Source organism: Malaya genurostris, chromosome 2, assembly GCF_030247185.1.
Source record: "Malaya genurostris strain Urasoe2022 chromosome 2, Malgen_1.1, whole genome shotgun sequence".
In the NCBI taxonomy this organism is placed as follows: domain Eukaryota; kingdom Metazoa; phylum Arthropoda; class Insecta; order Diptera; family Culicidae; genus Malaya; species Malaya genurostris.
In genome coordinates, this window is record NC_080571.1 from 83,107,135 (window position 1) to 83,121,959 (window position 14,825).

Here is a 14,825-nt window from a genome sequence, read left to right on the forward strand (position 1 = left end):
ATATATATATATATATATATATATATATATATATATATATATATATATATATATATATATATATATATATATATATATATATATATAACAGGGCTGAAAAGTCACCACTTGTGGCTGAACACCCAATTTAAATCTTAATAATTTAATTTTAACTCATATTCCAATAAATAGTTATTTAAAAAAAAAAAAAAAACTTATGTAAAGTGACGTCACCATACCTTATTTCTATTACTTGCGCTTTTAGTTGGGGTTTCTGTATCCGGATACTCCTGAGCAATACGTTCTGTACGGGCTCGTATCAAGCTCCTTTCTGGGACTGCTCTCCGATCGATCGCTGTTGAATACGGGATGGCGAAAATGCTCCGCAACTATTTCGGTTGCTAGGGTGGTTAAAGTGCCTCAAAATGGCGGACGGAACTGTCGGCTTCGTATAATGAATTCCCATCTGCTGCAGCCGAGCCGAACGATAATACGTTGGCGTAGTCACACTGGTGTCTGGCTGTGGCTACTCGATACTGTCGGAACAATTCCCTTCGATCTGTGGAATAATGCTTCAGACGAAGTCTGAAGCCCGAAACAAAAAGGTCCACTGGGGACCAGCCCAGTAGATATTAGCATTCATGCCACGTGTTTTTTCGCTCTCTACCCTAACCCAACATTTGATTCATTATATATAATAATTTTACATTTTTTTAACAATTGCTTTTAATTCTAATGTGTTTTCCTGTCGTGGTGTACTTTCGATAATCACACTGTTATAAATAAACGTTATTTTAATATTCTGACATTAACATTTTTAACTAACTCGTCAAACTAACCGTACTAACACCGTTTTACTGTTACACAATTTTAACCGTTTTCTATTTCCACAATTTTCTTCAAATCCGGCATCTACAAAAAAGAACATTTTTATTTCTAATTTAACCAACTTTCCAAAAAATAGAGATAACGGCGCGCACTACTGATTTCTTCAGTAGTCGGAGCTCAAGCAAAGTTTATCAAGGTTGACACCGACAAAACCCAGAAGCTTCATCGATACCAACCCAATTGACGTTTGACTAATCAAGTTTGGTAGCCCTTCCCCTAGCTGCAACAGCTATGGATGGTTGCGCGACATGTTCACACCGTAGCAGCGTGACACCTAGCAAGTACATGGACAATGCCCTTAATCTTGAGTGACCCATCCGTCTCAGAGCGGATCATGGACTTGGAAGGCTATCACTCACTCTGATAGACGTAATGACCATAATCGGAGTCAGGGATTGTAAAAGAGGGGGGAAAGGATCTGAGCTAATATCGTTGATAACGTTTTGTGGCAAAGCCCAAAATAAACCAATTGTAACCGATGGTTACAAACGAAAAAAAATTTCTTAATTCAAAACTCAAGGAACTCAAATCCTGAATTTTTTTTTATTTTAAGTAAAAAATACTCAAATTTTGACAGCTTCGCCCTTAAATCAAAAATTAGTAGATAGGTGGTAACTCAAGTTTAGAGTACGTGCACTTTTTACGAATTTGAGTGGTATGCCAATTAATTTTGAGTTATGTTCAATGAGGGTGTAGTTGAAAAATAACAAATCCTACATAAAAGTGTTTTATGAGTGGTTTCTACAAAATTAATCAAGTTTTTGAATGAAATTATTGAAAAAAATCCCAATCGACTCCTACACTGAAAAAATTGATTTTGAACATTTAAAGTCGATTTGCAAAACCCCTATTTTGATTTGAATGAAAATTTATTATGATTATGTTCCCTATCTACAGTCAATAATTAGGCACTTTTAAGGAAAAAAAGGTATTTGAAAATAAATAAGTTTGTAATGGGGGTTGTTATGGTATTTCCACAGTCGCAAGCAAGACTGACTCTTTTTGCCATTCGTTTTAAAGTGCCACCAACAGCATCACAGGAACCTTTGACTGGAATCTACACAGGCTTGCAATTTGTTTTTATTATTTTATTGTGCTGCTGCTCCATCAAACATAAAATAAATTTTAGAAAAGTTTGTCAATTGTTTCAAAGAATCTATCATTTTTAGATGAACAACTGAACTGCAATTGTATTGCTTCAGATATGATAATAAAGCTAGCATTTGCAAATTTATTGTCTTTCTTATACTAAACTTCAAAATGATGTATTGTTGTGTTAAGTGAATAATTTACAGAAAAAATCACAAATTGTCAGAGGTTCATCTTCTTTTAATGAAGCTTTTTATAGCTTCGAAACGATGACTGTTCTCTGCAAATAAAGTCCTGAGTTATAGGTTTGTCAATGTTAACAGTCAAATCGAAAATACTTATCAACAGTTTTTTTTTAACAAACTAGAATTCATTTTGTGGATGGTTTGCACAGTCGCCAACCGTGCATGAGCTTCTAGTACATTTGGCTGCAATTATAAAGCGTGCTTAAGTCGCCTAGCAGTGAGATGATACCTCTTTTTTATCAATCCAAATTGTCTCTCAAAAATTGTGACTAGAGAGACTCGCTATCGGTTGCTTTATTAATATAAGTAGGACAAAATATTAATAAAAATAATCAGGACAGTTTCAAAACATCTACATTTTTTAAATATATATTCGAGTGATACGAAAATTTTGTTTTTTCAGTGGTTCTTGTTAAAGACAGTTACAATCGATTTAGTTATAAAAATGTATGCGTTATCACTTTGAATTCAAAGATAATGAAGAATTTCCAATAAAAAGTTTAACGCGTCACAGTCGAACAGTTTTGTTACCAAAAAGAACCCATGCTAAAAATTATACTGAAGAGTACTATATTTAATCTTTCTTTTAGAGACGATTGTATTGGAAATTGTGTCTAATTTTTTAGGAAAGTGTTATAAAGCGTTCCTTCCTGCCAAAACGCCCCCCTTTCTTCTAGACATTTCTACATAAGTTTTATCACTAACAATATCTTTTCCTAAGATCTTTTTTCTATGCAAGTTTGGCGGTTGTCGTTTGCAGGAAAATATGAAAAAAAAACTGAAAATATCACTGTGAGCTTTTCGATGTAAGGTTTTGCATCGACTAAACAAGTATTTAACCGTGTAAAACGTCTAATGATCGGTTGCTACTGAGTAATTAACTTTTAGCAGTGCTTGTGTCGGTATTTACAGTATAAAAAATCTAGAGAAACAAAGTCATTTCTTTATAACGGTTATTAAAACAAAAAGCAGCGTTGGAAGGATAAAAAATGTTGGTTTTCTATTGTAATTAATTGATTATGCAATGGATTTCTGATGCAAAGAATATCTTCTTTATCTGTTTTTCTTCTATACCGACATTTCAAGAAGCATATTGCATCATTGTTGTGGGGTATACCACTGATTTGTTGTAAGGCATATCAAACGGTTGCTGGGGCATTATGCCAACGACAAGCGAAAAAACTGAGAATGTGGTCATTTTGTAAAATTTGTTTGTATCAATCAATTCTCATCACTTCTACTAAAACCATTGAAAATTATGTTCCTCAGACGTATTACAAAGAAATACATACATTCTCGAAGAAAATATATCAGTACATTTAGAAACATTTCAATGTTTTCTTAAGGAGACATATTATAACACTGTACCCTATTCCAAACGTCTTTTCATCGTGCTTCGTCCAAAATCCCTACTATTGGGATATCTCGGTTGATTTTTCATTAGGACGTATAAGCAAGTGACAGTTTCTCTTTGTTTACTTTCTCTTCTATTAATTACCAAGCGGTTTCCACGTTTATCACTCAACACTTTGCATAAAATGATACCCGAAACTTTCGACTTTCAGAGTAGTGAAATCGAAGGAAAATATAAAATTTTTTAATCACATCACAATCATCCAAAGAGAGAGTGATAAAAGAGAAACTGTCACTTGTTTATACTCCCTAATGAAAAATTAACCGAGATATGGCGAAAAAATCGACAACACAAAAATACCGACATCTCCGTGGATAGTTGACGGAATATCACAATCTATGGCTCGTTTGATTGGTATTACGATAAGGTACCTAAAATTGGAAAAAATTGATGTGAATTGTGACAGATACTGTCAAGAAACTGCAAATTTTGACAAATAAAACTAGAGAAGTAATCTAAACACAAAAAAAAATAGCGTAAATACTTCCAAGAAGACCTATCATTTGATTAAAATCGGTTTAGCCATCTCTGTGAAACACGCCTCCTAATTTTGCATACACAGACATCAGATCGTCGAGCTGAACCGATTGGTATATGACACTAGGCCCTCCGGGCCTCGGAATAATTTTCCAAAGTTTGAGCGACTGCTATTCCTGTTTTTTTTTTATTTTTATAAGAAGAAACCTCATCTCAATCCACCTAGTGGTGTGCCTTTCTCTTGTCATTCAAGAAGTCTGAATAATACATATATTTTCTATATGATAATTTCTAACACAAATTTGGGCTGGATTTCAATACAAATTCATTCAGTTTGTTTCGGCTAGCTCAGCAAAGCGTGACGCAACGCTTCCGTAGCATATTAGATAACATTCTCGGAACCAAAACTATCAGCAACAATAAATTTGAACTTGATCATTGATTGTTTCCATCCCCACTCTTTTCAGAAAGTAACCAATGATCAAGTTCAAGGGTAGTATCCGCAACAAATTCAAAAATTCTGTATGAAACCGAAAGATTTTCCATTTTAATCTCATTATCCATCAATTCCGGAAATGGAAGTCGAATCCAAACGAAATTCAGGAGTTTTGTATGGGACTATAAGGCATTCCAGCACAAGTTTGTGAAAATCGGTCAGACCATCTCAGAGGAAAGTGAGTAAGTTAACACATGGATCAATAAGTCCCGATACTAAAGCAGAGATGGCGCTCGTAGTAAACCAGTAACCACGTCGTTCTAGAGTACTAACCTTTGCTTGAAACGGGTCAAAATTTTAAGTCGATCCGACCAGAAACAGCTGAGTTATAGAGGTTGGAGTAAAGTCGTTTTGTAGTTTGTTAAAAATGGAAAAAACCGAGTTTCGTGTTTTAATGGGTAAAAACACCGTGCAAGCGAAACAATGGATTGAAAAATGTTATCCGGACTTGTCCATCAAAAGCAACGATTTGTCGGTGGTTCGCCGAGTTTAAACGTGGTCGTACCGACACAAATGACGCGGAACGCTCGGGTAGACCTGTGGAAGCCGTTACACCGGAAAATGTGAGTGAAGAGACAAAAATTATAATGAAAGATCGTAAAGTGAAGCCCCGTGAGATTGCTGAGATGACACAGATATCATATGGAAGTGTATTTACTATCCTTCATGAAAAATTGAGCATGAAAAAGGTATTTTCCAAGTGGGTGCCGCGATTACTTTCGATGGAACAAAAACAGCAACACGAGTCACCCTACCACAAGTCGATGAAAACAATGGCGAAATTGAACGAATTGGGCTTTGATCTGCTTCCCCACCCCCCATACTCGCCAGATTTAGCCCCCAATGACTACTGGCTCTTTGCTGATCTTAAAAAAATGCTCCAGGGAAAAAGATTTGGCTCAAATGAGGAGGTCATCGCTGAAACTGAAGCTTATTTTGAAGCGAAAGATAAATTTTTTTATAAACATGGTATTGAAAAATTGGAAAAACGTTGGAACCATTGTATCACCCTAAAAGGTGATTATGTTGATGAAAAAAAAAAATTTTGAAAAAAATGTTGTTTCCATTGTTAGTCTCGGGACTTATTGATCCATGTGTTATTTTTACTAATTATTACAGAATGATATTTTGGAACCGGAAATAAGAAGAATGTGAATTTGAGGAATTTTGTATGGCATCTTAAGAACTTTCATTCGAATCTAGGTATGTAAAAATCGTTTCAGCCATCTCCGAGAAAACGCACACAGCCATATTGCGTACTAAATCAATTGAGTCGAATAGTATATGACACTCGGCCCTTCGGGCCTCGATTTTACGCCATGCTTGCTTTAACTATTTTGAAGAAACATGTAAATAGCAACGATTTCAATGTTTCAATTTTGTGATTGATCGAGTTTCCGTCTGCAGAATCTTGCTAAACTACGGCATGCTCAGGCACTTTCTCTTTCCGGTCGTCCAGTACCAGTCATTTATTTTACCCAAGTTTTATCCTTCATTTTATGTGGTTTTGACTCTGTTCTGTTTCGTAAGACCTGCCGCTGCGTGTTTTATCGGTGGTGGAGTTTTGAGCATCACGTAACTCTCAAAACCTTTATCTTATGATGGATACAGGATCATCAGCCCTATAATATTTCTTAAACTTTTTTTCGTTTCTGTTTCTGATTTCAGGAGGGCTAGAGCCTCTCAGTCCTCCCTCTGAGTACGTGGCTGTCGGTAACATTTAAAATATTGAAACCGTTGAATCATGTGAAATAACATTTCAATTTACTGAATGATTCCTTCTATGTCGTTGTAGAATCATTTCTAATCTTTTCATAATTTTGACATTTCCAGTACATTTTGCAAATAAATGACTCTTCAATATGTCGAAATTGGGATGCTAAAACTCTTGTAGCGCTTTTTAACACCTATGACTTACGAAAAGTAACACATATAACAAATCCCACCACAAAAAACTTACAAAATATTAACGGATGTAACGCCTCGTAACGCTTGTACCTTTTGAAAATGTAACGTTTTCTAACACCTAAAATTTACAAAAAAAAATTTCACATGTGACGATTTGTAACGCCTATAACTTACAACAGAGTAACGCAATGCTTTGTAACGCCTTAAACTTATTTTAAGTAACGAATGTAACGCTTCGTAACACCTCTAACTAACTAAAAAATAACGCGTGTAACACTTCGTAATGCGTGTAACATTTCGCAACGCCTGTAATTCACAAAAGAGTAACGTCTACAAAAACCTAACGCATGTAATGTTTCATAACGCCTGTAACTTACAAAAAGTAACGATTCGTAACGCCTGTCACTTACAAAGGTATCTCTTCGTAACACCTGATACTTACTAAAAAGTAACGTAGTAGTAGAACTCAAAAAGTGACATAAGTAACGCTTCGTAACGTGACGCCCAAAACTAACACTTCGTACTGCTTCGTAACTCCGTAACGCCTATAACTTACTAAAAAGTTACGTATGTAACGCTTCGTAACGCCTATGATTCATAAAAAAGTAACACAAGCAACGCTTCACAACGCCTATAATTTGCAAAAAAGTAACACATGTGACACTTCGTAACGCCTATGGTTCACAAAATGTAACGCATGTAACACCTAAAACTCAAAAAATAATACATGTAACGCTACGTAACTACCATAACTCACAAAAAAGTAAAGTACATAACTCACGAAAGAACAACGCATGTAACGCTTCGTAACACCTATTACTCACGAGAAAGTAACGCAAGTAACGCTTCGTAATGACTATAACTTACAAATTGAAATACTTCGCAACGTCCATATCTTACAAAAAAGTAACGCATGTAACGCCTTGTAACGCCTGTAACTTACAAAAAAGTAACGCAAGTAACGTTTCGTAACGCCTAGAACTAACAAAAAAGTAACGCTTGAAACGCTTCGTAACGCCTATAACTTACTTATAGCAAAATCATTCTTCATTACGGTAATGCAAGCTCTCACACAGCGGCTCAAACAACCGAATATTTGAGCACCCGAAACGTCGAATTGATGCCACCCGCCTTATAGTCCAGACTTGGCACCTAACGACTTCTATTTCTTTCCTTCCGTGAAGAATAAACTGCTTCGAGAGCGATTCAATACTCCCGAAGAAGCTGCTGAAACGTTCGTAAACCATGTTTTGAGGGTACCTCAAGAAGGACTCAAGAATGGAATTTAAAATAACTGAAATAACTTGCCTTCAGAAATTGTACGTAAAATAACAAAATAACTCGCCTTCATCAATTGAAAGTAAACAAAATGCAGTTTTTTTAATTGTAAATGAGGATCAAGATTCAATTTTATTCTCGTATAAACATACAAAAAATATACATTACATTACTTATGTACCCACTTAAAAAACAGACTAACAGACAGGGAACTCAAATTTGATTCTTCAATCATTTTAACGGTTATTTAAATATTCCTTCAGTTGGGACAGTACTCGCATATGTCATGATGGCGCCACGCTACCCAATGAAAAACATCCAATCTGTCATCTAGACTGTGTTTATTTTTTTTCAATTACCAACAGAGTTGCCATTCATACAGCTGTCTGTGTCTGTGTACTGATTTGTATAAGTCCATGCGGATTTTATGCAGGATACAGATTTAATAAATATTGTCAAAACTAAACAAAGAATTGTACCTACTTCTCATTCTTCAATGCAACACAAAATCGAACCCATGTTTTGTTACGATGTTTACTTGCTTCTGTCCTGCTGTCGCATATTTTCGGATCAAAATAACTAACACAATCAACAATAGCCTGGATGGCTACATGTTCATTTTACGTCGGGCCTTATAATGAACTTTTTAAACAGTCCGTACGAAAACACAGTTCGCGCAGTTCAATGTAGGTGGAGCTAGTGTCCCACGAAAATTTATTTTTAGAAGAATTTACTCATGGTGTCATGTCTGTTAGTCTGTGCTTAAAAATCGGCAAAAAAAGATGCCGAAAACGAACAGCGAAACGATATTTTACTAAAATTTCGACAAAGATAGGTTTATTCAAAGTACTTGGTTTATTATTTCCGATTTTTCGGTCATTCAGAATGTTATACTGATATTCGGTTTAGTAAAGTGCCGTGTTTACCAGCAATTGGGCGTTTCACCGAAATAAGTAAACTAATGACATCAAATTACCGAAGTCTCGGCGAACGGTTTTTTGACATCCGATATTCGGTGATTCATCAAAGTAGCCATTTTTCTTCAGTGCAAAAATGAGCGATTTGAATAAATGCATGTGCTTATATGTGGAATCAGGAGCAACTAAAAATTGAGTCCGATTGAAGAGATATATTTCGTAATAATAAAAACAGATTTGTTCAATGTTTGGCGATTATTCGTGACAAAAATCCTCTAGAGAATCCCTAACCCACACGGGATAAGGATCCTCGTAACGCAAATCTACTGCATGAAATTGATTGGATTCTGGAATGATATGTTTCCTTAAATACTCAATGTAATTACAATGTGATTACTTTCGTTGTGGCCGGAATCTGATTTTTTGCAATAATTCTGTGTTTCTTACTGGAAGTAACATGAAAAAGCATCCATTCTACTGTATAAATGCTTTACAGTATCTTCTTCATCTGATGCATTGTGTTTTTACTATCAGTGCAAGTACCAACATAATGTTGAAATCAATAAATATATGATAACTGGAATGTTCATTTTATATTTAAAATATTATTTTGATTAATTGCTTAACATCTCTGCAATAACTCGCATGCATGAGCACCGATGATTGCGGCAATCTCTTTCCGAAACCGAAAAACTCGGTAAATGCAAGTCACTTGTCAAATGAAGTATACCGAGAATTTCAGTTGTTGTAATGTTTGCCAAGAACACTTCCGAGCACTCGGGTGCATATCCTATTATGACTTCCCGACAGCAAAAGCAGGATCTGGAAGCAATTTTCTATAAATAATCAACAATAATTGGTCGTTTTTTATACTTACTGAATAGAACGTAAACTATCACGTATTCTTTTTGGACTAATTCCGTTTTTTCCAAATGGCCATGGGAAATTTTCTCCGAAATATTTTATCAGAAAATAACTGCATAGCGCCAAGTTGAAATTTAGAACCTTAATGACAGATGTCTGGCCGATTTGCGGGATAATTGTTAATCACCGATGAGTGCAGCACAAAATTTAACCAATTCTCGGCAAAAAATATGCACTTTGCCGAAAAATCAGTAAATCTACTAAACGAATCTCGGCAAACATGATCAGCAACATCGGGAACTCCTTTCAAATGTGTAAATTTCAAATTTCATAAAAACACGAGTTCATCTTTTACTTATAATCTATTTACTAAACCATATGGATGAACTGGACAGCAGTTCATCAAAATGAACCCCTAATAAAAGCTCAAGTTTACTCAAATTAGTTTTCCCGTTCCTAACGAATCAGTTTGTCCGTTTCTGTACATTGTACCCCGGGAATCCAACAATAATTAAACTCTGTCAATCGGTACAATTTGATGAACGTTTTCACAAAATATATCGAATTTCATTCGCGCGATGACTCGTCCGTAACTCCGGAACCTAAACTTGGATTTGGATGAAATTCAGTAACAGACGGTGGAACAAGAGTGGACCTAATGGTTAAAACCGGTGGAACAGGGAAAGACCTAATGGTTAAAACCGAGGTGAAATAGATACAGTACAGGACAGGACCATTAATTTCAATCTAAAAACTTTTTCCGAAATGAGTTCAATTTTGAATACTCTTGGCTGTTTCTTCTGGAACTTTCTGAGTCTAAACCCGGAAACAATTCTATTTTCTCCACCTACGAAAGGGAATTGAAAATCAAATCTCTATTCTTAAGGCTAAACAATCATATGCTTATTGGAAGTTCTCATGGCTTATGTCTGTTTGTGTCATGTTATCGCAGGACCGGTACGGGATAATTCGTAAGCCGTTTGCGAAAACCATGGACAGTGACATTCAGCTATTCAAAAGTATTCTACCAGATAAGAATCAAATACTCCTAGATCCGCAGGACACGGTCGGTTACAATCGCGACTATTTCCGATACGTTCGGGGTTTGGGAACAGTCGTACTAAAACCTAGAACCACCAAAGAGGTCTCACATATTTTGCGCCATTGCAACAATCGTCGTTTGGCAATTTCAATTTTCGGTGGCAACACCGGTGTCTGCGGGGGTTCCATCCCTGTTTTCGATGAAATTATCCTTTCTATGGAGCTGATGAATAAAATAGAAGTAATAGATGAGTATTCCGGAATATTGGTCTGCCAGTCTGGCTGTGTGTTGGAAAAACTAGAGGAAAAATTGCTGTCAAAGAGGATGATTATGCCACTGGATCTCGGGTCCAAAGGTTCTTGTCAGATTGGTGGTAATCTAGCGACCAATGCAGGCGGTATCCGGTTGGTGCGCTACGGAAATCTTCACGGGACGGTTCTGGGCTTGGAAGCGGTTCTTGCTAACGGTACAACGATAGATTTAATGTCAAATTTCCAGAAGGACAACACAGGTTATCATCTTAAGCACATGTTCATCGGTTCCGAAGGAACCCTGGGTGTGATCACCCGTGTGGCAATCGCTTGTCCAACAGAGACCACAACACAAAATGTATTGTTCTTGGGACTGAGGAGCTACGAGGCGGTTTTACAAACTTTCTTAGAAAGTAAAAAACGTCTTGGCGAAATCTTAACTTCCTGTGAACTGATCGATCGTGTGTCGTTAGAAGTCACAGTGAATCATCTGAAAACAGCTTCACCCATAAAAGATTTTCCATTCTATATGCTGCTGGAAACTACAGGTATTCAAAAAGAGCACGACGACGAGAAAGTGCAGAGCTTTCTGGATTATGTGATCGAAAGGGGAATCGTCTCTGATGGTGTCCACGCCTGCGAACCATCGAAAATTGATGTAATTTATAATCTATCCTATAAATTAATGTCATTTATAATATATACTCAACTATTTTCCAGCATTTATGGAAGTTGCGTGAAATGATACCAGCAGCAGTCTACAGTAACCGCTTCTGCCTAACATACGATCTATCATTACCATTGAAAGAGTTTTACGACATCGTAACAGTGATGAGACGTAGAGTTGGCCATTTGACAAAAATTGTTTGCGGATTCGGACATATCGGTATGTTATTTAAATGTTAAAACCCGTAAATTGATTATGAAGTATTAACATAACATAGGTGATTCAAATATTCATCTTACAATTGCTGGGGATGAGCTAACTGGTGAAATCCAACTACTTATTGATCCATTCGTTTACGAGTTTACTAGGAAGCTAAAAGGAAGTGTCAGTGCTGAACATGGAATTGGTCTACTCAAACCGAAGTACTTAAATTATTCTAAATCTACGGAGGCAATCACTCTCATGAAACAGATAAAAATGATGATGGACCCAAACGGTATATTGAATCCCTATAAAGTATTACAGATATGATGTTATTATGAACATATGTTAAACAGACAAATAACTAGCATTGCTTTCCATTTTAGCCATACTTTATTTTCGAAATCTGCGTTCCCTACATCTATTTACAATTTATGTTACACTTATTCAAAATCTTCAAAGTTTGGCTTGTCATTTCTACTAATCATATCACCTCAAAGATGTACTTCCTATGCATTCCTGACATTTATTTCTCTATTATCAATTTATCGACTTGGAACAGCTGGCTTACTAATACCTGAGTGAAAAATATAGAAAGATAAAATGATTGAAAGAAAAAAATAAATCCCATTGGAAACGGTAAATTGCATCATCTGCATCTACCCAAACATACCTGTCGTTTGATTATTTCTAAATTTCGCTGAGCGTATTCCAACTCGCTTTGAATTTGCATCGAATCTTTTAGTGTTTTGTTCTCTCGAAATGCATCCTGAATTCTGCGCACCGCATATGAGCTAAACGGAAAAGGATAGTTACTTTTACACCAAATCGCTACTAGGTATCATTCGTGATGGTACATACCGGTAATTGTACGAGCTGAATTTCTGTGCCTCGCGTAGCATCTGCTTGTACAAAGCTAGAACTTTCATCACTAAAACTGTTTTTGTGCGACTAAACACAATACAATAATTTCAAAAATTCGTTATTATTTACGAATATCAACCACAAACGACCGGAAGGAAATCGGAAATCTGAATAAGAAACCAAAACAAACATCAATGCAGCATAATTTTATGGTTATGTTTGACATTGCTGCTCAGTGGCGTGCAATAATCGGTGTGACAAAGGTGATTGCTCAGTTTGTGGAGCTTGTCACCAGAGGGCAGTTTCAAAAGAATCGTTTTCGAATCGACACTAAGAAAACAAATCCAATGATTGTTTAATGGGGAAAAGAATAGATTAGTTGCATGAAAAACCAATAACACTGTATTTCGTTAAGTGAATTGTTTTATTGAATCAATTCAGTTACTAAACAGTATCATTTTGCTGGTATCAGTTAAACAAAAAAGGTTTTCTTGAGTTAAAGACGATAACGAAACATTTGTATGAGTTCTCGGTTATAATTGGAATTTAATAATTTTATATTGAGATATGAAATAATCCAACATCAACACGGTTTCAAGAGTCTTTTCCAATGTAAGGCTTATTCGTTACAGAATCTGGACAGATTAAATTTGCTGTTAGTTCAATCCAACATAACAAAATAAGAATTGTAACAATCTCGATGTGATTATCCATTGATGTCGAAAAAAGTTAGACGTACTAAACATAAACATTTTCTATTTTAAAGAAATATTGCAAATAAATCACACGTTATTACATAGAAACAACGTATTGAGTACATTACATCACCTCAACTGAATACTGTATATGATTCTGATATGAAATTATGCATCTTTTCGTGTAATATTACAACCCTTAGTACGACACAAAGATTGATGTGATGTTATATCGTAGTCACATCAGTAGTGAGTAGTGCAGCAATTTTGATGTAATATCACAAATATGTTGGTGTCATTCTAAAGGTTGTAGTATTACAGAATCATCTAAGTATTCAGTCAAGCTGATGTAATCCACTCAATACGTTGTTTCGATGTAATAACATATGATTTATTTGCAATATTTCTCGCAAACAGAACATTATTTCATTTGATGTTCAGTACGCCTTTTTTTTACATCGATTGTAATCACATTGAGATTCATTAACTTCAAAAATCTGATACACCGAAGAAGAATACAAGTAGTATTCGAAATACGTATCTGTGATGTGACGTTCATTATACATGATTTAAAGTGTTGTGAGATACACAGTGAATCCCAACTAACCAAAAGTTCGGTTAAAAGGGACTGATTTGGCTTAAGCAGCTCTCAAAGGTAATCAATAGCATTCTAAGCAGCCCATTTTTTAAGTAATTATCCACACTTGAAAGTTCGCGCGACGCAGCGGAACGAACTTCTAAGCTGCTTCTAGAATACATTGTTCAGCTTCTATGCAGCGAAAAAGTTCACGCGGAACTTGTTCTGTACTTTCAAGTTGCTAAAAGTACCACGTGCACTCTTAAGCAGCGAGAAAGTTCACGCGGAACTTGTTCTGTACTTCGAACTGTCAAAAATTGCCACGTGTTTTCTTAAGCAGCTAGAAAGTTCACGCGGAACTTGATCTGTACTTTCAAGTTCTCAAAAGTTCCGCGTGTACTTTTAAGCAGCAAGAAAGTGGACTTTTTAAATAATTGTGGTTGCTTGGGTAGTGCAGCAATTTTGATGTAATATCACAAATGTGTTGGTGTCATTCTGAAGGTTGTAATATTACACGAAAAGATGCATAATTGCCTATCAGAATCGTCTGAGTATTCAATATTTCAAAAAATTATTACATTTGATGTTTAGTACGTCTAATTTCCTGACTAAAGGAACTGAATTCACTCACAAAGTCTAGCTCAAGAATCCATATTCCGAATTTAGTTCCATCATGAAAGTTATGAATCTGAAACTAAATTTAGGAATAAAATTCTGAAACTGAATTCAGGAATTAAATTATGAAACTGAATTCAGGAACTAAGCTCTGGTTCAGAAGTCAGTTCCAAAATTCTGGTTCGGAGTTTAGATCTAACATTTAAGTAGTTCTGAAATCCACATCTAAAATTCTCATACTGAATTTTGATTCAGAATTCTGTGTGGACATATAGACAACACCGTTTTGTGTGCACCTTTAATTACATATCTTGAACTACTTATATTTCACTAGTTGTTTATCCCTTGATCTATTTCC

The 14,825-nt window shown here is 35.7% G+C and overlaps 2 protein-coding genes across 2 annotated transcripts in view; one reads left to right on the forward strand and one right to left on the reverse strand.

The window, feature by feature from the left end:
* Positions 1-12,108, forward strand: part of LOC131432405 (D-2-hydroxyglutarate dehydrogenase, mitochondrial) — a 74,259-nt gene extending 62,151 nt beyond the window's left edge. The window contains exons 3-5 of the mRNA XM_058598647.1: positions 10,508-11,506; positions 11,569-11,734; positions 11,793-12,108. Coding sequence (XP_058454630.1) covers positions 10,508-11,506; positions 11,569-11,734; positions 11,793-12,046 — 1,419 coding nt within the window. The 3' untranslated portion in view covers positions 12,047-12,108. The remainder of the gene's footprint in view (positions 1-10,507; positions 11,507-11,568; positions 11,735-11,792) is intronic.
* LOC131432406 (LYR motif-containing protein 4) lies at positions 12,091-12,768 on the reverse strand. Its single transcript, XM_058598648.1, has 3 exons — positions 12,578-12,768; positions 12,390-12,510; positions 12,091-12,293 (listed from the first exon to the last, which is right to left on the reverse strand). Exons 1-3 carry the CDS (start codon positions 12,643-12,645, stop codon positions 12,243-12,245), a joined length of 240 nt encoding a protein of 79 aa, XP_058454631.1. The 5' UTR covers positions 12,646-12,768; the 3' UTR covers positions 12,091-12,242.
* Positions 12,769-14,825: the final 2,057 nt, after the last annotated feature.

What these genes read in the sequence shown, in the direction of transcription:
- LOC131432406 (XM_058598648.1), bottom strand. Translation starts at nt 12,645, where the DNA reads ATGAAAGTTCTAGCTTTGTACAAGCAGATGCTACGCGAGGCACAGAAA. An exon ending in TTCAGCTCGTACAATTACCG is followed by an intron (nt 12,511 to 12,577) that starts GTATGTACCATC and finishes TTTTCCGTTTAG; the next exon opens with CTCATATGCGGTGCGCAGAA. An exon ending in TAGAAATAATCAAACGACAG is followed by an intron (nt 12,294 to 12,389) that starts GTATGTTTGGGT and finishes TTTTTCACTCAG; the next exon opens with GTATTAGTAAGCCAGCTGTT.